This window comes from Bombina bombina, chromosome 1 (genome assembly GCF_027579735.1).
Source record: "Bombina bombina isolate aBomBom1 chromosome 1, aBomBom1.pri, whole genome shotgun sequence".
Taxonomy (NCBI): Eukaryota; Metazoa; Chordata; class Amphibia; order Anura; family Bombinatoridae; genus Bombina; species Bombina bombina.
Genome location: NC_069499.1, coordinates 1584884954 through 1584908547, shown reverse-complemented (window position 1 = coordinate 1584908547; position 23594 = coordinate 1584884954). Strand labels below are relative to the sequence as shown.

General features: G+C 48.6%; 1 protein-coding gene across 1 annotated transcript in view; it reads left to right on the top strand.

Moving 5' to 3' along the window:
• The window catches only part of TBCD (tubulin folding cofactor D), a 1563032-nt gene that overhangs the window by 543348 nt on the left and 996090 nt on the right, over window positions 1-23594 (top strand). Inside the window, exon 16 of the mRNA XM_053710319.1 lies at window positions 18444-18501. Within this exon, the coding sequence (XP_053566294.1) occupies window positions 18444-18501 (58 nt within the window). The remainder of the gene's footprint in view (window positions 1-18443; window positions 18502-23594) is intronic.

Here is a 23594-nt window from a genome sequence, read left to right as displayed (position 1 = left end):
GGGTAGGGTACTTGTGTGTGAGCATGTGTGTGTGTGGTAGGGCACTTGTGTGTGAGCATGTGTGTGTGTGTGTGGTAGGGTACTTGTGTGTGAGCACGTGTGTGTGGTAGGGCACTTGTGTGTGAGCATGTGTGTGTGTGGTAGGGCACTTGTGTGTGAGCATGTGTGTGTGTGTGTGGTAGGGTACTTGTGTGTGAGCATGTGTGTGTGTGGTAGGGTACTTGTGTGTGAGCATGTGTGTGTGTGGTAGGGTACTTGTGTGTGAGCGTGTGTGTGTGTGGTAGGGCTCTAGTGTGTGTGAGCATGTGTGTGTGTGGTAGGGTACTTGTGTGTGAGCATGTGTGTGTGTGTGGTAGGGCACTAGTGTGTGTGAGCATGTGTGTGTGTGGTAGGGTACTTGTGTGTGAGCATGTGTGTGTGTGTGGTAGGGTACTTGTGTGTGTGTGTGTGTGGTAGGGTACTTGTGTGTGAGCATGTGTGTGTGGGGTAGGGCACTAGTGTGTGTGAGCTTGTGTGTGTGTGGTAGGGCACCTGTGTTTGAGCGTGTGTGTGTGTGGTAGGGCACTTGTGTGTGAGCATGTGTGTGTGGGGTAGGGTACTTGTGTGTGGAGTGTGTGTGTGTGGTAGGTACTTGTGTGTGAGCATGTGTGTGTGTGGTAGGGTACTTGTGTGTGAGCATGTGTGTGTGTGTGGTAGGGCACACTGTGTTTGAGCGTGTGTGTGTGTGTGGTAGGGCACTTGTGTGTGAGCATGTGTGTGTGGGGTAGGGCACTTGTGTGTGAGCATGTGTGTGTGGTAGGGTACTTGTGTGTGAGCATGTGTGTGTGTGGTAGGGTACTTGTGTGTGAGCATGTGTGTGTGTGGTAGGGTACTTGTGTGTGAGCATGTGTGTGTGGTAGGGTACTTGTGTGTGAGCATGTGTGTGTGTGTGTGTGGTAGGGCACTTGTGTGTGAGCATGTGTGTGTGGGGTAGGGCACTTGTGTGTGAGCATGTGTGTGTGTGTGTGGTAGGGCATGTGTGTGTGGTAGGGCACCTGTGTGTGAGCATGTGTGTGTGTGGTAGGGCACTTGTGTGTGAGCGTGTGTGTGTGTGTGGTAGGGCACTTGTGTGTGAGCATGTGTGTGTGTGGGGTAGGGCACTTGTGTGTGAGCATGTGTGTGTGTGTGTGTGTGGTAGGGTACTTGTGTGTGAGCATGTGTGTGTGTGGTAGGGCACTTGTGTGTGAGCATGTGTGTGTGTGTGGTAGGGTACTTGTGTGTGAGCATGTGTGTGTGTGGTAGGGCACTTGTGTGTGAGCATGTATGTGTGTGGTAGGGTACTTGTGTGTGAGCATGTGTGTGTGGGGTAGGGCACTTGTGTGTGAGCATGTATGTGTGTGGTAGGGTACTTGTGTGTGAGCATGTGTGTGTGTGGTAGGGCACTTGTGTGTGAGCATGTGTGTGTGTGTGGTAGGGCACTTGTGTGTGAGCATGTGTGTGTGTGGTAGGGTACTTGTGTGTGAGCATGTGTGTGTATGTGTGTGTGTGGTAGGGTACTTGTGTGTGAGCATGTGTGTGTGTGTGGTAGGGCACTTGTGTGTGAGCATGTGTGTGTGTGGGGTAGGGCACTTGTGTGTGAGCATGTATGTGTGTGGTAGGGTACTTGTGTGTGAGCATGTGTGTGTGTGTGTGTGTGTGGTAGGGCACTTGTGTGGGAGCATGTGTTTGTGTGGTAGGGCACTTGTGTGTGAGCATGTGTGTGTGTGGTAGGGTACTTGTGTGTGAGCATGTGTGTGTGTGTGGTAGGGTACTTGTGTGTGTGTGTGGGGTAGGGTACTTGTGTGTGAGCATGTGTGTGTGTGGTAGGGCACCTGTGTGTGAGCATGTGTGTGTGTGGGGTAGGGCACTTGTGTGTGAGCATGTGTGTGTGTGTGGTAGGGCACTTGTGTGTGAGCTTGTGTGTGTGGGGTAGGGTACTTGTGTGTGAGCATGTGTGTGTGGGGTAGGGTACTTGTGTGTGAGCATGTGTGTGTGTGTGTGTGTGGTAGGGTACTTGTGTGTGAGCATGTGTGTGTGTGTGTGTGTGTGGTAGGGCACTTGTGTGTGAGCATGTGTGTGTGTGTGGTAGGGTACTTGTGTGTGAGCATGTGTGTGTGTGTGTGTGGGGTAGTGTACTTGTGTGTGAGCATGTGTGTGTGTGTGGTAGGGCACCTGTGTGTGAGCATGTGTGTGTGTGGGGTAGGGCACTTGTGTGTGAGCATGTGTGTGTGGGGTAGGGCACTTGTGTGTGAGCATGTGTGTGTGTGGTAGGGCACTTGTGTGTGAGCATGTGTGTGTGGGGTAGGGCACTTGTGTGTGAGCATGTGTGTGTGTGTGGGGTAGGGCACTTGTGTGTGAGCATGTGTGTGTGTGTGGTGTGTGTGTGTGTGTGTGGTAGGGTACTTGTGTGTGAGTGTGTGTGTGTGTGTGTGTGGTAGGGTACTTGTGTGTGAGCATGTGTGTGTGTGGTAGGGTACTTGTGTGTGAGCATGTGTGTGTGTGGTAGGGTACTTGTGTGTGAGCATGTGTGTGTGTGGTAGGGCACTTGTGTGTGAGCATGTGTGTGTGTGTGGTAGGGCACTTGTGTGTGAGCATGTTTGTGTGTGGGGTAGGGCACTTGTGTGTGAGCATGTGTGTGTGTGGGGTAGGGCACTTGTGTGTGAGCATGTGTGTGTGTGGTAGGGCACTTGTGTGTGAGCATGTGTGTGTGTGTGGTAGGGCACTTGTGTGTGAGCATGTGGGTGTGTGGTAGGGCACTTGTGTGTGAGCATGTGTGTGTGGGGTAGGGCACTTGTGTGTGAGCGTGTGTGTGTGTGTGGTAGGGCACTTGTGTGTGAGCATGTGTGTGTGTGTGTGTGGTAGGGTACTTGTGTGTGAGCATGTGTGTGTGTGTGTGTGGTAGGGTACTTGTGTGTGAGCGTGTGTGTGTGTGTGGTAGGGCACTTGTGTGTGAGCGTGTGTGTGTGTGTGGTAGGGTACTTGTGTGTGAGCATGTGTGTGTGTGTGGTAGGGCACTTGTGTGTGAACATGTGTGTGTGTGTGGTAGGGTACTTGTGTGTGAGCATGTGTGTGTGTGTGGTAGGGCACTTGTGTGTGAGCATGTGTGTGTGTGGTAGGGCACTTGTGTGTGAGCATGTGTGTGTGTGTGTGTGGTAGGGTACTTGTGTGTGAGCATGTGTGTGTGTGGTAGGGCACTTGTGTGTGAGCATGTGTGTGTGTGGTAGGGCACCTGTGTGTGAGCATGTGTGTGTGTGGTAGGGCACTTGTGTGTGAGCATGTGTGTGTGTGTGGTAGGGTACTTGTGTGTGAGCATGTGTGTGTGTGGTAGGGCACTTGTGTGTGAGCATGTGTGTGTGTGGTAGGGCACCTGTGTGTGAGCATGTGTGTGTGGGGTAGGGCACTTGTGTGTGAGCATGTGTGTGTGTGTGGTAGGGTACTTGTGTGTGAGCATGTGTGTGTGTGGTAGGGTACTTGTGTGTGAGCATGTGTGTGTGTGGTAGGGCACTTGTGTGTGAGCATGTGTGTGTGTGGTAGGGCACCTGTGTGAGCATGTGTGTGTGGTAGGGCACTTGTGTGTGAGCATGTGTGTGTGTGTGGTAGGGTACTTGTGTGTGAGCATGTGTGTGTGTGTGGTAGGGTACTTGTGTGTGAGCATGTGTGTGTGTGGTAGTGTACTTGTGTGTGAGCATGTGTGTGTGTGTGGTAGGGCACTAGTGTGTGTGAGCATGTGTGTGTGTGTGGTAGGGCACCTGTGTTTGAGCGTGTGTGTGTGTGGTAGGGCACTTGTGTGTGAGCATGTGTGTGTGGGGTAGGGTACTTGTGTGTGAGTGTGTGTGTGTGGTAGGGTACTTGTGTGTGAGCATGTGTGTGTGTGGTAGGGTACTTGTGTGTGAGCATGTGTGTGTGTGTGGTAGGGCACCTGTGTTTGAGCGTGTGTGTGTGTGGTAGGGCACTTGTGTGTGAGCATGTGTGTGTGGGGTAGGGTACTTGTGTGTGTGAGTGTGTGTGTGTGGTAGGGTACTTGTGTGTGAGCATGTGTGTGTGTGGTAGGGTACTTGTGTGTGAGCATGTGTGTGTGTGGTAGGGTACTTGTGTGTGAGCATGTGTGTGTGTGGTAGGGCACTTGTGTGTGAGCATGTGTGTGTGGGGTAGGGCACTTGTGTGTGAGCATGTGTGTGTGGGGTAGGGCACTTGTGTGTGAGCATGTGTGTGTGGGGTAGGGTACTTGTGTGTGAGCATGTGTGTGTGGGGTAGGGCACTTGTGTGTGAGCATGTGTGTGTGTGTGTGGTAGGGTACTTGTGTGTGAGCATGTGTGTGTGTGTGGTAGGGTACTTGTGTGTGAGCATGTGTGTGTGTGTGTGTGTGGTAGGGTACTTGTGTGTGAGCATGTGTGTGTGTGTGTGTGGTAGGGTACTTGTGTGTGAGCATGTGTGTGTGTGGTAGGGCACTTGTGTGTGAGCATGTGTGTGTGTGTGTGTGTGTGTGTGTGGTAGGGTACTTGTGTGTGAGTGTGTGTGTGTGTGTGGTAGGGTACTTGTGTGTGAGCATGTGTGTGTGTGTGTGTGTGTGGTAGGGTACTTGTGTGTGAGCATGTGTGTGTGTAGTAGGGTACTTGTGTGTGAGCATGTGTGTGTGGTAGGGCACTTGTGTGTGAGCATGTGTGTGTGTGTGTGTGGTAGGGTACTTGTGTGTGAGCATGTGTGTGTGTGTGTGTGGTAGGGCACTTGTGTGTGAGCATGTGTGTGTGTGGTAGGGTACTTGTGTGTGAGCATGTGTGTGTGTGGTAGGGTACTTGTGTGTGAGCATGTGTGTGTGTGGTAGGGCACCTGTGTGTGAGCATGTGTGTGTGTGGTAGGGCACTTGTGTGTGAGCATGTGTGTGTGTGTGGTAGTGTACTTGTGTGTGAGCATGTGTGTGTGTGGTAGGGTACTTGTGTGTGAGCATGTGTGTGTGTGGTAGGGCACTAGTGTGTGTGAGCATGTGTGTGTGTGTGTGGTAGGGTACTTGTGTGTGAGCATGTGTGTGTGTGTGGTAGGGCACCTGTGTGTGAGCATGTGTGTGTGTGTGGTAGGGCACTTGTGTGTGAGCATGTGTGTGTGGGGTAGGGTACTTGTGTGTGAGTGTGTGTGTGTGTGGTAGGGTACTTGTGTGTGAGCATGTGTGTGTGTGGTAGGGTACTTGTGTGTGAGCATGTGTGTGTGTGGTAGGGCACTTGTGTGTGAGCATGTGTGTGTGGGGTAGGGCACTTGTGTGTGAGCATGTGTGTGTGGGGTAGGGTACTTGTGTGTGAGCATGTGTGTGTGGGGTAGGGCACTTGTGTGTGAGCATGTGTGTGTGTGTGTGTGTGTGGTAGGGTACTTGTGTGTGAGCGTGTGTGTGTGTGGTAGGGTACTTGTGTGTGAGCATGTGTGTGTGTGTGGTAGGGTACTTGTGTGTGAGCGTGTGTGTGTGTGTGTGTGTAGTAGGGTACTTGTGTGTGAGCATGTGTGTGTGTGGTAGGGCACTTGTGTGTGAGCATGTGTGTGTGTGTGTGTGTGGTAGGGTACTTGTGTGTGAGCATGTGTGTGTGTGTGTGGTAGGGTACTTGTGTGTGAGCATGTGTGTGTGTGTGTGTGGTAGGGTACTTGTGTGTGAGCATGTGTGTGTGTAGTAGGGTACTTGTGTGTGAGCATGTGTGTGTGGTAGGGCACTTGTGTGTGAGCATGTGTGTGTGTGTGTGTGTGTGTGGTAGGGCACTTGTGTGTGAGCATGTGTGTGTGTGGTAGGGTACTTGTGTGTGAGCATGTGTGTGTGTGTGGTAGGGTACTTGTGTGTGAGCATGTGTGTGTGTAGGTAGGGTACTTGTGTGTGAGCATGTGTGTGTGTGTGGTAGGGCTACTTGTGTGTGAGCATGTGTGTGTGTGTAGGTAGGGCACTTGTGTGTGAGCATGTGATGTGTGTGTGTAGTGGTACTTTGTGTGTGAGCATGTGTGTGTGTGTGGTAGGGTACTTGTGTGTGAGCATGTGTGTGTGCTGTGGTAGGGTACTTGTGTGTGAGCAAGTGTGTGTGTGGTAGGGCACTTGTGTGGTGAGCATGTGTGTGTGTGTGGTAGGGTACTTGTGTGTGAGCATGTGTGTGTGTGGTAGGGCACTTGTGTGTGAGCAAGTGTGTGTGTGTGGTAGGGCACTTGTGTGTAGAGCATGTGTGTGTGAGGTAGGGCCTACTTGTGTGTGAGCATGTGTGTGTGTGGTAGGGGTACTTGTGTGTGAGCATGTGTGTGTGTGTGGTAGGGCACTTGTGTGTGAGCAGTGTGTGTGTGTGTGGTAGGGTACTTGTGTGTGAGCATGTGTGTGTGTGTGGTAGGGCACTTGTGTGTGAGCATGTGTGTGTGTGTGGTAGGGTACTTGTGTGTGAGCATGTGTGTGTGTGTGTGGTAGGGCACTTGTGTGTGAGCATGTGTGTGTGTGTGGTAGGGCACTTGTGTGTGAGCATGTGTGTGTGTGTGGTAGGGTACTTGTGTGTGAGCATGTGTGTGTGTGTGGTAGGGCACTTGTGTGTGAGCATGTGTGTGTGTGGTAGGGCACCTTGTGTGTGAGCATGTGTGTGTGTGGTAGGGCTACTTGTGTGTGAGCATGTGTGTGTGTGTGGTAGGGACTTGTGTGTGAGCATGTGTGTGTGTGGTAGGGCACTTGTGTGTGAGCATGTGTGTGTGTGGTAGGGCACCTTGTGTGTGAGCATGTGTGTGTGGGTAGGGCACTTGTGTGTGAGCATGTGTGTGTGTGTGGTAGGGTACTTGTGTGTGAGCATGTGTGTGTGTGGTAGGGTTATTGTGTGTGAGCATGTGTGTGTGTGGTAGGGTACTTGTGTGTGAGCATGTGTGTGTGTGGTAGGGCACCTGTGTGTGAGCATGTGTGTGTGTGGTAGGGCACTTGTGTGTGAGCATGTGTGTGTGTGTGTAGGGTACTTGTGTGTGAGCATGTGTGTGTGTGGTAGGGTACTTGTGTGTGAGCATGTGTGTGTGTGGTAGTGTACTTGTGTGTGGTAGTGTACTTGTGTGTGAGCATGTGTGTGTGTGTGGTAGGGCACTAGTGTGTGTGAGCATGTGTGTGTGTGTGGTTAGGGCACCTGTGTTTGTAGCGTGTGGTGTGTGTGGTAGGGCACTTGTGTGTGAGCATGTGTGTGTGGGGTAGGGTACTTGTGTGTGAGAGTGTGTGTGTGTGGTAGGGGTACTTGTGTGTGAGCATGTGTGTGTGTGGTAGGGTACTTGTGTGTGAGCATGAGTGTGTGTGTGGTAGGGCACCTGTGTTTGAGCGTGTGTGTGTGTGGTAGGGCACTTGTGTGTGAGCATGTGTGTGTGGGGTAGGGTACTTGTGTGTGAGTGTGTGTGTGTGGTAGGGTACTTGTGTGTGAGCATGTGTGTGTGTGGTAGGGTACTTGTGTGTGAGCATGTGTGTGTGTGGTAGGGTACTTGTGTGTGAGCATGTGTGTGTGTGGTAGGGCACTTGTGTGTGAGCATGTGTGTGTGGGGTAGGGCACTTGTGTGTGAGCATGTGTGTGTGGGGTAGGGCACTTGTGTGTGAGCATGTGTGTGTGGGGTAGGGTACTTGTGTGTGAGCATGTGTGTGTGGGGTAGGGCACTTGTGTGTGAGCATGTGTGTGTGTGTGTGGTAGGGTACTTGTGTGTGAGCATGTGTGTGTGTGTGGTAGGGTACTTGTGTGTGAGCATGTGTGTGTGTGTGTGTGTGGTAGGGTACTTGTGTGTGAGCATGTGTGTGTGTGTGTGGTAGGGTACTTGTGTGTGAGCATGTGTGTGTGTGGTAGGGCACTTGTGTGTGAGCATGTGTGTGTGTGTGTGTGGTAGGGTACTTGTGTGTGAGTGTGTGTGTGTGTGGTAGGGTACATTGTGTGTGAGCATGTGTGTGTGTGTGGTGTGGGTAGGGTTCTTGTGTGTGAGCATGTGTGTGTGTAGAGGGTACTTGTGTGTGAGCATGTGTGTGTGTGGTAGGGCACTTGTGTGTGAGCATGTTTGTGTGTGTGTGGGGTAGGGCACTTGTGTGTGAGCATGTGTGTGTGTGTGTGGTAAGGGTACTTGTGTGTGAGCTATGTGTGTGTTGTGGTAGGGTACTTGTGTGTGAGCATGTGTGTGTGTGGTAGGGCACCTGTGTGTGAGCATGTGTGTGTGTGGTAGGGCACTTGTGTGTGAGCATGTGTGTGTGTGTGGTAGTGTACTTGTGTATGAGCATGTGTGTGTGTGGTAGGGTACTTGTGTGTGAGCATGTGTGTGTGTGGTAGGGCACTAGTGTGTGTGAGCTTGTGTGTGTGTGTGTGGTAGGGTACTTGTGTGTGAGCATGTGTGTGTGTGTGGTAGGGCACCTGTGTGTGAGCATGTGTGTGTGTGTGGTAGGGCACTTGTGTGTGAGCATGTGTGTGTGGGGTAGGGTACTTGTGTGTGAGTGTGTGTGTGTGTGGTAGGGTACTTGTGTGTGAGCATGTGTGTGTGTGGTAGGGCACTTGTGTGTGAGCATGTGTGTGTGTGGTAGGGCACTTGTGTGTGAGCATGTGTGTGTGGGGTAGGGCACTTGTGTGTGAGCATGTGTGTGTGGGGGTAGGGTACTTGTGTGTGAGCATGTGTGTGTGGGGTAGGGCACTTGTGTGTGAGCATGTGTGTGTGTGTGTGTGTGTGGTAGGGTACTTGTGTGTGAGCGTGTGTGTGTGTGGTAGGGTACTTGTGTGTGAGCATGTGTGTGTGTGTGGTAGGGTACTTGTGTGTGAGCGTGTGTGTGTGTGTGTGTAGTAGGGTACTTGTGTGTGAGCATGTGTGTGTGTGGTAGGGCACTTGTGTGTGAGCATGTGTGTGTGTGTGTGTGTGGTAGGGTACTTGTGTGTGAGCATGTGTGTGTGTGTGTGGTAGGGTACTTGTGTGTGAGCATGTGTGTGTGTGTGTGTGGTAGGGTACTTGTGTGTGAGCATGTGTGTGTGTAGTAGGGTACTTGTGTGTGAGCATGTGTGTGTGTGGTAGGGCACTTGTGTGTGAGCATGTGTGTGTGTGTGTGTGTGTGTGGTAGGGCACTTGTGTGTGAGCATGTGTGTGTGTGGTAGGGTACTTGTGTGTGAGCATGTGTGTGTATGTGTGTGTGTGGTAGGGTACTTGTGTGTGAGCATGTGTGTGTGTGGTAGGGCACTTGTGTGTGAGCATGTGTGTGTGTGTGGTAGGGTACTTGTGTGTGAGCATGTGTGTGTGTGGTAGGGCACTTGTGTGTGAGCATGTGTGTGTGTGTGGTAGGGCACTTGTGTGTGAGCATGTGTGTGTGTGGTAGGGCACTTGTGTGTGGAGCATTGTGTTGTGGGTAGGGCACTGTGTGTGTGAGCATGTGTGTGTGTGTGGTAGGGCACTTGTGTGTGAGCATGTGTGTGTTGTGGGTAGGGCACTTGTGTTGAGCATGTGTGTGTGTGTGTAGGGCACTTGTGTGTGAGCATGTGTGTGTGTGGTAGGGTACTTGTGTGTGAGCATGTGTGTGTGTGTGTGGTAGGTGCACTTGTGTGTGAGCATGTGTGTGTGTGGGTAGGGCACTTGTGTGTGAGCATGTGTGTGGTGTGGTAGGGCACTTGTGTGTGAGCATGTGTGTGTGTGTTATGGGCACTTGTGTGTGAGCATGTGTGTGTGTGGTAGGGGGCACTTGTGTGTGAGCATGTGTGTGTGTGGGTACTAGGGCACTTGTTGAGTCGAGCAGTGTGTGTGTGTGGTAGGGCACCTTGTGTGTGAGCATGTGTGTGTGTGGTAGAGGCACTTGTGTGTGAGCATGTGTGTGTGTGTGTTGGTAGGGCTACTTGTGTGTGAGCATGTGTGTGTGTGGTGTGGTAGGGCACTTGTGTGTGAGCATGTGTGTGTGGTAGGGCACTTGTGTGTGAGCATGTGTGTGTGTGGTGGTAGGCACTTGTGTGTGAGCATGTGTGTGTGGGGTAGGGCACTTGTGTGTGAGCATGTGTGTGTGGGGTAGGGCACTTGTGTGTGAGCATGTGTGTGTGTGTGTGGTAGGGTACTTGTGTGTGAGCATGTGTGTGTGTGTGTAGGGTACTTGTGTGTGAGCATGTGTGTGTGTGTGTGTGTGGTAGGGTACTTGTGTGTGAGCATGTGTGTGTGTGTGTGTGGTAGGTACTTGTGTGTGAGCATGTGTGTGTGTGGTAGGGCACTTGTGTGTGAGCATGTGTGTGTGTGTGTGTGTGTGTGTGGTAGGGTACTTGTGTGTGAGTGTGTGTGTGTGTGTGGTAGGGTACTTGTGTGTGAGCATGTGTGTGTGTGTGTGTGTGTGGTAGGGTACTTGTGTGTGAGCATGTGTGTGTGTAGTAGGGTACTTGTGTGTGAGCATGTGTGTGTGGTAGGGCACTTGTGTGTGAGCATGTGTGTGTGTGTGTGGTAGGGTACTTGTGTGTGAGCATGTGTGTGTGTGTGTGGTAGGGCACTTGTGTGTGAGCATGTGTGTGTGTGGTAGGGTACTTGTGTGTGAGCATGTGTGTGTGTGGTAGGGTACTTGTGTGTGAGCATGTGTGTGTGTGTGGTAGGGCACTTGTGTGTGAGCATGTGTGTGTGTGGTAGGGTACTTGTGTGTGAGCATGTGTGTGTGTGTGGTAGGGCACTAGTGTGTGTGAGCATGTGTGTGTGTGGTAGGGTACTTGTGTGTGAGCATGTGTGTGTGTGTGGTAGGGGCACTGTGTGTGAGCATGTGTGTGTGGTAGGGTACTTGTGTGTGAGCATGTGTGTGTGGGGTAGGGCACTTGTGTGTGAGCTGTGTGTGTGTGGTAGGGTACTGGTGTGTGAGCAATGTGTGTGTGGGGTAGGGCTACTTGTGTGTGTGCATGTGTGTTGAGTGGTAGGGCTACTTGTGTGTGAGCATTGTGTGTGTGTGGTGGTAGGGTACTTGTGTGTGAGCATGTGTGTGTGGTGGTAGGGCACTTGTGTGTGAGCATGTGTGTTGTGTGATAGGGCACCTGTGTGTGAGCATGTGTGTGTGTGGGGTAGGGGCACTTGTGTGTGAGCTATGTGTGTGTGTGAGTAGGGCACTTGTGTGTGAGCATGTGTGTGTGTGGTAGGGCACTTGTGTGTGAGCATGTGTGTGTGTGGGTAGGGCACTTGTGTGTGAGCAGTGTGTGTGGGTGGTAGGGGTACTTGTGTGTGAGCATGTGTGTGTGTGGTAGGGTACTTGTGTGTGAGCATGTGGTGGTGTGTGGTAGGGGCACTTGTGTGGTGAGCATGTGTGTGTGGGTAGGGCACTTGTGTGTGAGCATGTGTGTAGTGTGTGTGGTAGGGCACTTGTGTGTTGAGCATGTGTGTGTGGGTGTGGTAGGGCACTTGTGTGTGAGCATTGTGTTGTGTGGGTGTAGGGCACTTGTGTGTGAGCTGTGTGTGTGTGGGTAGGGCACTTGTGTGTGAGCATGTGTGTGTGGGTAGGCACATGTTGTTGAGCCTGAGTGTGTGGGGTATGCCTTGTGGTGTGAGCATGTGTGTGTTGGGTAGGGCACTTGTGTGTGAGCTATGTGTGTGTGTGGGTAGGGTTGTGTGAGGAGCGTGTGTCTGTGTGTGTGGTGAGTGTGTGTGGTTGTGTGTGTGTGGGTAGGGTACTTGTGTGGTGAGCATGTTGGTGTGTGGTTAGGGCACTTGTGTGTGAGCATGTGGTGTGTGTGTGTGTGTGTGGTGTTGTGTAGGGCACTTGTGTGTGAGTGTCTTGTGTGTGTGTGGATGGGTACTTGTGTGTGAGCATCGAGTGTGTCGTGTGTGTTGTGTGGTAGGGTACTTGTGTGTGAGCATGTGTGTGTGTAGTAGGGCACTTGTGTGTGAGCATGTGTGTGTGGTAGGGCACTTGTGTGTGAGCATGGTGTGTGTGTGTGTGTGTGGTAGGGTACTTGTGTGTGAGCATGTGTGTGTGGTGGTAGGGCACTTGTGTGTGAGCATGTGTGTGTTGTGGTAGGGTACTTGAGTGAGCATGGGTGTGTGTGGTAGGGTCATGTGTGTGTGAGCATGTGTGATGTGTTGTAGGGCACACCTGTGTGTGAGCGTGAGTGTGTGTTGGTAGGGCACTTGTGTGTGAGCATGTGTGTGTGTGTGTGTGTGGGGTAGGGTACTTGTGTGTGAGCATGTGTGTGTGTGGTAGGGTACTTGTGTGTGAGCATGTGTGTGTGTGGTAGGGCACTTGTGTGTGAGCATGTGTGTGTGTGTGGGTAGGGCACTGTGTGTGAGCAGTGTGTTTGGTGGTAGGGGCACTTGTTGTGAGCATGTGTGTGTGTGGGGTAGGGCACTTGTTGTGAGCATGTGTGTGTGTGGTAGGGTACTTGTGTGTGAGCATGTGTGTGTGTGTAGGGTACTTGTGTGTGAGCATGTGGTGTGGTGGTAGGGGTACTTGTGTGTGAGCATGTGTTGTGTGGGGGTAGGGCACTTGTGTGTGAGCATATGTTGTGTGGGGTAGGGCACTTGTGTGTGAGCATGTGTGTGTGGTGGTAGGGTACTTGTGTGTGAGCATGTGTGTGTGGGGTAGGGTACTTGTGTGTGAGCATTGTGTGTGTGTGGGGTAGGGACTTGTGTGTGAGCGTGTGTGTGTGTGTGTGTAGTAGGGTACTTGTGTGTGCGCATGTGTGTGTGAGGTAGGGCACTAGTGTTGAGAGCATAGTGTGTGTGTGTGTGGTAGGGTACTTGTGTGTGAGCATGTGTTGTGTGTGTGTGTGGTAGGGCACTTAGTGTGTGAAGCATGTGTGTGTGTGTGTGTAGGTGACTTGTTGTGAGCTAGGGTAGTGTGTGTTAGTAGGGTACTTGTGTGTGAGCATGTGTGTGTGGGTAGGGCTACTTGTGTGTGAGCCATCTTGTGTGTGTGGGGGTAGGGCTACTTGTGTGGTGAGCGATGGGTGGTGTGTGTGTAGGGTACTTGTGTGTGAGCAATGTGTTGAGTGTGTGTGGTAGGGTACATGTGTGTGAGCATGTGTGTGTGTGTGGTAAGGGCACGTTGTTGTGTGAGCATGTGTGTGTGGGTGTAGGGTACTTGTGTTTGAGCATGTGTGTGTGTGGGTATGGGTGTGTGAGTGTGTGTGTGTGAGTGGTAGGGCACCATGTGTGTGAGCATGTGTGTGTGTGTGGTAGGGCACTTGTGTGTGAGCATGTGGTGTGTGTGGTAGGGCACTTGTGTGTGAGCATGTGTGTGTGTGGTAGGGCACTTGTGTGTGAGCATGTGGGTGTGTGTGGTAGGGCACTTGTGTGTGAGCATGTGTGTGTGTGGTAGGGCACTTGTGTGTGAGCGTGTGTGTGTGTGTGGTAGGGCACTTGTGTGTGAGCATGTGTGTGTGTGGTAGGGTACTTGTGTGTGAGCATGTGTGTGTGTGTGGTAGGGTACTTGTGTGTGAGCGTGTGTGTGTGTGTGGTAGGGCACTTGTGTGTGAGCATGTGTGTGTGTGTGGTAGGGTACTTGTGTGTGAGCATGTGTGTGTGTGTGGTAGGGCACTTGTGTGTGAGCATGTGTGTGTGTGTGGTAGGGCACTTGTGTGTGAGCATGTGTGTGTGTGTGGTAGGGCACTTGTGTGTGAGCATGTGTGTGTGTGGTAGGGCACTTGTGTGTGAGCATGTGTGTGTGTGTGGTGGTAGGGTACTTGTGTGTGAGCATGTGTGTGTGTGGTAGGGCACTTGTGTGTGAGCATGTGTGTGTGTGGTAGGGCACCTTGTGTGTGAGCATGTGTGTGTGTGGTAGGGCACTTGTGTGTGAGCATGTGTGTGTGTGTGGTAGGGTACTTGTGTGTGAGCATGTGTGTGTGTGTGGTAGGGCACTTGTGTGTGAGCATGTGTGTGTGTGGTAGGGCACCTGTGTGTGAGCATGTGTGTGTGTGGTAGGGCACTTGTGTGTGAGCATGTGTGTGTGTGTGGTAGGGTACTTGTGTGTGAGCATGTGTGTGTGTGGTAGGGCACTTGTGTGTGAGCATGTGTGTGTGTGGTAGGGCACTTGTGTGTGAGCATGTGTGTGTGTGGTAGGGCACTTGTGTGTGAGCATGTGTGTGTGTGTGGTAGGGCACTTGTGTGTGAGCATGTGTGTGTGTGTGGTAGGGCACTTGTGTGTGAGCATGTGTGTGTGTGTGGTAGGGTACTTGTGTGTGAGCATGTGTGTGTGTGTGGTAGGGTACTTGTGTGTGAGCATGTGTGTTGTGTGGTACGGGCCACTTGTGTGTGAGCATGTGTGTGTGTGGTAGGGCACCTGTGTGTGAGCATGTGTTGTGTGTGGTAGGGCACTTGTGTGTGAGCATGGTCTGTGTGTGGTTGTGGTAGTGGTACTTGTGTGTGAGCTTGTGTGTGTGTGGTAGGGTACTTGTGTGTGAGCATGTGTGTGTGTGGTAGGGCACTTGTGTGTGAGCATGTGTGTGTGTGGGTAGGGCACTAGTGGTGTGAGCATGTGTGTGTGTGTGGTAGGGCACTTGTGTGTGAGCATGTGTGTGTGTGGTAGGGTACTTGTGTGTGAGCATGTGTGTGTGTGGTAGGGCACTTGTGTGTGAGCATGTGTGTGTGTGGTAGGGCACCTGTGTGTGAGCATGTGTGTGTGTGGTAGGGCACTTGTGTGTGAGCATGTGTGTGTGTGGGGTAGGGTACTGTGTGTGAGCATGTGTGTGTGTGGGTAGGGTACTTGTGTGTGAGCATGTGTGTGTGGGGTAGTGGTACTTGTGTGTGAGCATGTGTGTGTGGGGTAGGGCACTTGTGTGTGAGCATGTGTGTGTGTGGGGTAGGGTACTTGTGTGTGAGCATGTGTGTGTGTGTGGTAGTGTACTTGTGTGTGAGCATGTGTGTGTGTGGTAGGGTACTTGTGTGTGAGCATGTGTGTGTGTGGTAGGGCACTAGTGTGTGTGAGCATGTGTGTGTGTGTGGTAGGGCACTTGTGTGTGAGCATGTGTGTGTGGGGTAGGGTACTTGTGTGTGAGTGTGTGTGTGTGTGGTAGGGTACTTGTGTGTGAGTGTGTGTGTGTGTGGTAGGGTACTTGTGTGTGAGCATGTGTGTGTGTGTGTGTGGTAGGGTACTTGTGTGTGAGCATGTGTGTGTGTAGTAGGGTACTTGTGTGTGAGCATGTGTGTGTGGTAGGGCACTTGTGTGTGAGCATGTGTGTGTGTGTGTGTGGTAGGGTACTTGTGTGTGAGCATGTGTGTGTGTGTGGTAGGGCACTTGTGTGTGAGCATGTGTGTGTGTGGTAGGGTACTTGTGTGTGAGCATGTGTGTGTGTGGTAGGGTACTTGTGTGTGAGCATGTGTGTGTGTGGTAGGGCACCTGTGTGTGAGCATGTGTGTGTGTGGTAGGGCACTTGTGTGTGAGCATGTGTGTGTGTGTGGTAGTGTACTTGTGTGTGAGCATGTGTGTGTGTGGTAGGGTACTTGTGTGTGAGCATGTGTGTGTGTGGTAGGGCACTAGTGTGTGTGAGCATGTGTGTGTGTGTGTGGTAGGGTACTTGTGTGTGAGCATGTGTGTGTGTGTGGTAGGGCACCTGTGTGTGAGCATGTGTGTGTGTGTGGTAGGGCACTTGTGTGTGAGCATGTGTGTGTGGGGTAGGGTACTTGTGTGTGAGTGTGTGTGTGTGTGGTAGGGTACTTGTGTGTGAGCATGTGTGTGTGTGGTAGGGTACTTGTGTGTGAGCATGTGTGTGTGTGGTAGGGCACTTGTGTGTGAGCATGTGTGTGTGGGGTAGGGCACTTGTGTGTGAGCATGTGTGTGTGGGGTAGGGTACTTGTGTGTGAGCATGTGTGTGTGGGGTAGGGCACTTGTGTGTGAGCATGTGTGTGTGTGTGTGTGTGTGGTAGGGTACTTGTGTGTGAGCGTGTGTGTGTGTGGTAGGGTACTTGTGTGTGAGCATGTGTGTGTGTGTGGTAGGGTACTTGTGTGTGAGCGTGTGTGTGTGTGTGTGTGTAGTAGGGTACTTGTGTGTGAGCATGTGTGTGTGTGGTAGGGCACTTGTGTGTGAGCATGTGTGTGTGTGTGTGTGTGGTAGGGTACTTGTGTGTGAGCATGTGTGTGTGTGTGTGGTAGGGTACTTGTGTGTGAGCATGTGTGTGTGTGTGTGTGGTAGGGTACTTGTGTGTGAGCATGTGTGTGTGTAGTAGGGTACTTGTGTGTGAGCATGTGTGTGTGGTAGGGCACTTGTGTGTGAGCATGTGTGTGTGTGTGTGTGTGTGTGGTAGGGCACTTGTGTGTGAGCATGTGTGTGTGTGGTAGGGTACTTGTGTGTGAGCATGTGTGTGTATGTGTGTGTGTGGTAGGGTACTTGTGTGTGAGCATGTGTGTGTGTGGTAGGGCACTTGTGTGTGAGCATGTGTGTGTGTGTGGTAGGGTACTTGTGTGTGAGCATGTGTGTGTGTGGTAGGGCACTTGTGTGTGAGCATGTGTGTGTGTGTGGTAGGGCACTTGTGTGTGAGCATGTGTGTGTGTGGTAGGGCACTTGTGTGTGAGCATGTGTGTGTGTGTGTGGTAGGGTACTTGTGTGTGAGCATGTGTGTTTGGGGTAGGGCACTAGTGTGTGTGAGCATGTGTGTGTGTGGTAGGGTACTTGTGTGTGAGCATGTGTGTGTGTGATAGGGCACTTGTGTGTGAGCATGTGTGTGTGTGTGTGGTAGGGTACTTGTGTGTGAGCATGTGTGTGTGGTAGGGCACTTGTGTGTGAGCGTGTGTGTGTGTGTGGTAGGGTACTTGTGTGTGAGCATGTGTGTGTGTGTGTGGTAGGGAACTTGTGTGTGAGTATGTGTGTGTGTGTGGTAGGGTACTTGTGTGTGAGCATGTGTGTGTGTAGTAGGGCACTTGTGTGTGAGCATGTGTGTGTGTGGTAGGGCACTTGTGTGTGAGCATGTGTGTGTGTGTGGTAGGGTACTTGTCTGTGAGCATGTGTGTGTGTGTGGTAGGGTACTTGTGTGTGAGCGTGTGTGTGTGTGTGGTAGGGCACTTGTGTGTGAGCATGTGTGTGTGTGTGTGGTAGGGCACTTGTGTGTGAGCATGTGTGTGTGTGGTAGGGTACTTGTGTGTGAACATGTGTGTGTGTGTGTGTGGTAGGGTACTTGTGTGTGAGCATGTGTGTGTGTGTGGTAGGGTACTTGTGTGTGAGCATGTGTGTGTGTGTGTGTGTGGTAGGGTACTTGTGTGTGAGCATGTGTGTGTGTGTGTGGTAGGGTACTTGTGTGTGAGCATGTGTGTGTGTGTGGTAGGCTACTTGTGTGTGAGCATGTGTGTGTGTGTGGTAGGCTACTTGTGTGTGAGCATGTGTGTGTGTGTGGTAGGGTACTTGTGTGTGAGCATGTGTGTGTGTGTGGTAGGGTACTTGTGTGTGAGCATGTGTGTGTGTGTGGTAGGGTACTTGTGTGTGAGCATGTGTGTGTGGTAGGGCACTTGTGTATGAGCATGTGTGTGTGTGGTAGGGTACTTGTGTGTGAGCATGTGTGTGTGGTAGGGCACTTGTGTGTGAGCATGTGTGTGTGGTAGGGCACCTGTGTGTGAGCATGTGTGTGTGTGGTAGGGTACTTGTGTGTGAGCATGTGTGTGTGTGGTAGGGTACTTGTGTGTGAGCATGTGTGTGTGTGTGGTAGGGTACTTGTGTGTGAGCATGTGTGTGTGGTAGGGCACTTGTGTGTGAGCATGTGTGTGTGTGGTAGGGTACTTGTGTGTGAGCATGTGTGTGTGGTAGGGCACTTGTGTGTGAGCATGTGTGTGTGGTAGGGCACCTGTGTGTGAGCATGTGTGTGTGTGGTAGGGTACTTGTGTGTGAGCATGTGTGTGTGTGGTAGGGTACTTGTGTGTGTGTGTGTGGTAGGGTACTTGTGTGTGAGCATGTGTGTGTGTGTGGTAGGGTACTTGTGTGTGAGCATGTGTGTGTGAAAATATCACAAAATAAATGTAAAGATTTTGTGGAAGTTTATTTATATACAGTTATTTAAGGAGTAGCATTGCATAATCAACAAATGCATAATAAAAAGACACTCCAATAACACAAATAACACAAATGAGCAGTAGACTTCCTGACAAATTGCAATGTTGCTTCCATTTTCATGTGACAGCCGTCAGCCATTCAGATATGCTTATAGGTATATACTGTTAAATCTTGCACATGCTCAGTAGAAGCTGGTAACTCTGTGTGCACAATCTGATAATGTTGTGTGCTCTAATAGTATCATGTGTACTGAAAGGTGCTATCTAAATATGCTGAATGTATTTCCCAAGAAATAAAATGAAAGATGTTGAAATAAATTTGAAAGGAATGAAAATAAATTGCATGTTTAACAGCTCATCCCTAGGTATCTGGCTCACTGGCTGGTAAGGACAGTTTCCACAGCTTGTATGTGACAGTGACACATTTCCATACGGATATTTTCACAGTTCCCACACATTGTAAAGTGCCATTTTCTTTGTATGTAGCTTTATTATTAAGTTGAGAACTAACCAATCTCCTATTTTCCAGCGCTCTAGTGATAGCTGCTGTTTTTGACCGGGATGTCAACTGCAGACGAGCAGCCTCAGTAAGTAGAACTGACATATTTATGCTTTCATTGTAATATCATTTGTGTATCTATTTACTGTATACTACTTTTCTGTCGTCCTGTAGGGACTGCACATCTTGTACTATACACTCTCGCTTGTATCTGAAGCTATTGCTAAAAACACTTTGCTTTGGGTCACAGCTCTATTTTATGAACAGATTTTAGTGGACTGCTGCAGAGAGACTTTTCTTTCATGTAATTGGCAAGAGTCCATGAGCTAGTGACGTATGGGATATACAATCCTACCAGGAGGGGCAAAGTTTCCCAAACCTCATAATGCCTATAAATACACCCCCCACCAAACCCACAATTCAGTTTTACAAACTTTGCCTCCTATGGAGGTGGTGAAGTAAGTTTGTGCTAGATTTCTACGTTGATATGCGCTTCTCAGCATGCTGAAGCCCGGTTCTTCTCAGAGTGCAGTGAATGACAGAGGGATGTGAAGGGAGTATTACCTATTGAATACAATGGTCATCCTATCGGGGATCTATTTCATAGGTTCTCTGTTATCGGTCGTAGAGATTCATCTCCTACCTCCCTTTTCAGATCGACGATATACTCTTATATACCATTACCTCTACTGATTCTCGTTTCAGTACTGGTTTGGCTATCTACTTTATGTAGCTGAGTGTCTTTTGGTAAGTAGGTTTTCCTTTATTTAGACACTCTCAGCTATGGTTTGGCACTTTATTTGTAAAGTTCTAAATATGTTTGTACTTATATTTGCCATGATTCAGGTTTATCAGTATATTTCCTTTTTGCAGACTGTCAGTTTCATTTTGTGCAAAGGCATATTAAAAATTCTTACCTGGAATTTTAAAAATGTACTTTCTTTCTAAATTGCGGGCTGTTAGGCTCGCGGGTGTGCAAAATGCTATAATTTATTGCGTCATTCTTGGCGTAAGACTTTTTTGGCGCGAGAATTACGTTTGTTGACGTATTTTCGTCATTTCCGGCGTCTTAGTTGGCGCAGAGAATTTTCACATAGTTGCGTCATCTATGAAGCTCGTGTTTGTTACAGACGTTCTTGGCGCAAAAAAAATATTTTGTCAGTTGTGGGCCATATTTCTGACATTATTTAAGTCTTTATTTCATTCTGCTTCTGGTTTTCAGAGGCTTATTTTGTTTGCATTTTTTCCCCATTCCTGAAACTGTCATTTCAGGACATTGATATTTTGCTTTATATGTTGTTTTTTCTCTTACATTTGCAAGATATCTCAAAAACTGTTCCTGTATCAGAAAACACTGTTGGATTCCTGATGACTGATATCAGTCCTACCAAAGCTAAGTTAATTTATTTTAATGTTATGAATGGTTATCTTTAGCTATGGTTTGTAATAAGTTATCATGATAAACTTTTACATGCAGAGTCCATCAGTATTAATGCATTATCTATTGCTATTCTTTTAACATCTAATGTACAAGATATACCTAGGAATTTATAATAATATTTTTCTGATTCTATTCTAAAGACTTTGTCTGCCATCCCGCCTTCTAATAAAATGTAAAGGTCTTTTTTTAAACTTCTCATTTAGTTGATGAATTTTCAAATGACCGACAACATACTGAATTATCCTTCTCTGATGATGATTTATCTCATTCAGAATATCCTTCATCAGATATTGACACTAACAAATCTACTTTTTTACTTTTAAATAGAGTACATTCGTTCTTTGTTGAAAAGGTGTTGATTGTATTGGATATTGGGGAGACTAGTCCTTTTGATTTTAAGACTAGCTAAAATTTAAATTCTGCTTATTAACCTCCTGTGGTTTCTTCAGAGTTTTTTTCTAGTTCCTGATACTAGGGAATGGAATAGGCCTGGGACTTCTTTTATTCCTTCTTTAAGGTTTTTAAATTGTATCCTTTGCCAGCAGTTAGTTTGGAGTTTTGGGGAAAGATCCCCAAAGTTAATGGGGCTATCTCTACTCTTGCTAAACATACTACTATTCCTATGGAAAATAGTATTTATTTCTCTTGTTAAGTGTATCCAGTCCACGGGTCATCCATTAGTTGTGGGATATTCTCCTTCCCAACAGGAAGTTGCAAGAGGATCACCCACAGCATAGCTGCTATATAGCTCCTCCCCTCACTGCCATATCCAGTCATTCTCTTGCAACTCTCAACTAAGATGGAGGTCGTAAGAGGACTGTGGTGTTTTATACTTAGTTTATTTCTTCAATCAAAAGTTTGTTATTTTTAAATGGTACCGGAGTGTACTGTTTATCTCAGGCAGTATTTAGAAGAAGAATCTGCCTGCGTTTTCTATGATCTTAGCAGAAGTAACTAAGATCCTTTGCTGTTCTCACATATTCTGAGGAGTGAGGTAACTTCAGAGGGGGAATAGCGTGCAGGTTTTCCTGTAATAAGGTATGTGCAGTTAAAATATTTTTCTAGGGATGGAATTTGCTAGAAAATGCTGCTGATACCGAAGTAATGTAAGTAAAGCCTTAAATGCAGTGATAGCGACTGGTATCAGGCTTATTAATAGAGATACATACTCTTATAAAAGTGTATTTTAAAATGTTTGCTGGCATGTTTAATCGTTTTTTACATATGTTTGGTGATAAAACTTATTGGGGCCTAGTTTATTCCACATGGCTGGCTTGAATTTTGCCTAGAAACAGTTCCCTGAGGCTTCCCACTGTTGTAATATGAGTGGGAGGGGCCTATTTTGGCGTTTTTTTGCACAGCAAAAATTACAGACACAGACATCCAGCTTCTTCCTGCATGATCCAGGACTTCTCTGGAGGGCTCAAAAGGCTTCAAAAGTCGTATTGAGGGAGGTAAAAAGCCACAGTAGAGCTGTGGCAGTTGTTGTGACTGTTTAAAAAATGTTTTTGTCATTTGTTGTTCCGTTTTGTTATTAAGGGGTTAATCATCCATTTGCAAGTGAGTGCAATGCTCTGCTAACTTATTACATACACTGTAAAAATTTCATTAGTGTAACTGCATTTTCTCTTGTTAAGTGTGTTCAGTCCACGGGTCATCCATTACTTATGGGATATATTCTCCTTCCCAACAGGAAGTTGCAAGAGGATCACCCAAGCAGAGCTGCTATATAGCTCCTCCCCTCACATGTCATATCCAGTCATTCTCTTGCAACCCTTAACAAAGAAGGAGGTCGCGAGAGGAGCTGGAGTTTTTACTTAACTATTCTTCAATCAAAAGTTTGTTATTTTAAATGGCACCGGAGTGTGCTGTTTTTCTATCTCAGGCAGTATTTGGAAGAAGAAACTGCCTGCGTTTTTTATCTATGATCTTAGCAGGCGTAACTAAGATCCACTGGCTGTTCTCGACATTCTGAGGAGTGGGGTAACTTCAGAAACTGGGAATAGCATGCGGGGTCCTCCGCAAATGAGGTATGTGCAGTACTTTATTTTCTGGGAATGGAATTGACTAAGAAAATACTGCTGTTACCATATGATGTAAGTACAGCCTTAAATGCAGTAGTAGCAACTGGTATCAGGCTGATAAATGTATGCGCAGTCGAGTTATATTCTAGGGACTAGAATTTGACTGAGAAAATACTGTTAACGCTGAAATATTACTTAAGCCTTCTCTGCAGTGGTAGCGACTGGTAGCAGGCTTAGTGATAGCTTTGCATGAGATTGAAAAATGTTTTTTTGATAAAACGTTTACTGGCATGTTATTCGTTTTTGTGAGGTACTTTGGTGATAAATCGCTTTGGGCATGATTTTTTTCCACATGGCTAACATATTTTTCTGCATGGAAACCGTTATATCAGGGCTCCCACTGTTGTGATTGGAGTGGGAGGTCCCTTGTTTTAGCGCCTTGTTGCGCAGTTAAAATTATTGCACAGTCTTTCTGCTTCTTCCTCCTTGATCCAGGACGTCTCTAGAGAGCTCAGGGGTCTGCAAATTTCATTTGTGAGGGAGGTAATCAGTCACAGCAGATCTGTGACAGTGTGCTGACTGTGATTAAAAGCGTTAAATTTTAATTGATATCTGTTTTATCCGTTTTGGGTATTGAGGGGTTAATCATCCTTTTGCTAATGGGTGCAATCCTCTGCTAATAATACACTTCTTGTTAAGAATTGTTTAATTATATCTGTATTTTTGAAGCGCTGCAACGTTTTTTATATTGCTTGTAAACTTATTGAAAGTGATTTCCAAGCTTGTTATTTTCATTGCTAAGTCTGTTTAAACATGTCTGATTCAGAGGAAACTGTTTGTTCATCATGTTCAAAAGCCAATGTGGAGCCCAATAGAACGATGTGTACCAATTGTATTGATATTGCTTTGAATAAAAGTCAATCTGTACCGATAAAGAAGCTATCACCAGACAACGAGGGGGAAGTTATGCCGCCTAACTCTCCTCACGTGTCAGTACCTGCGTCTCCCGCTCGGGAGATGCGTAGGATTGAGACACCTAGTACATCTAGGCCCTTACAAATCACTTTACATGATATGGCTAATGTTATGAAAGAAGTATTATATAATATGCCCGAATTAAGGGGCAAACGCGATAGCTCTGGGTTAAGGACAGAGCGCGCTGATGACACGAGAGCCATGTCTGATACTGCGTCACAATTTGCAGAACATGAGGACGGTGAGCTTCATTCTGTCGGTGACGGTTCTGATCCGGGGAGACCGGATTCAGAAATTTCAAATTTTAAATTTAAGCTTGAGAACCTCCGTGTGTTACTAGGGGAGGTATTAGCGGCTCTGAATGATTGCGACACGGTGGCAATTCCAGAGAAATTGTGTAGGTTGGATAGATACTCTGCGGTACCGGTGTGTACTGACATTTTTCCTATACCAAAAAGACTTACAGAAATTATAAGTAAGGAGTGGGATAGACCCGGTGTGCCTTTTTCCCCTCCCCCGATATTTAGAAAAATGTTCCCTATAGACGCCACCACACGAGACTTATGGCAGACGGTCCCTAAGGTGGAGGGAGCGGTTTCTACGTTAGCCAAGCGTACCACTATCCCGGTGGAGGATAGCTGTGCTTTCTCAGATCCAATGGATAAAAATTAGAGGGTTATCTTAAGAAAATGTTTGTTCAACAGGGTTTTATATTGCAGCCTCTTGCATGCATTGCGCCTG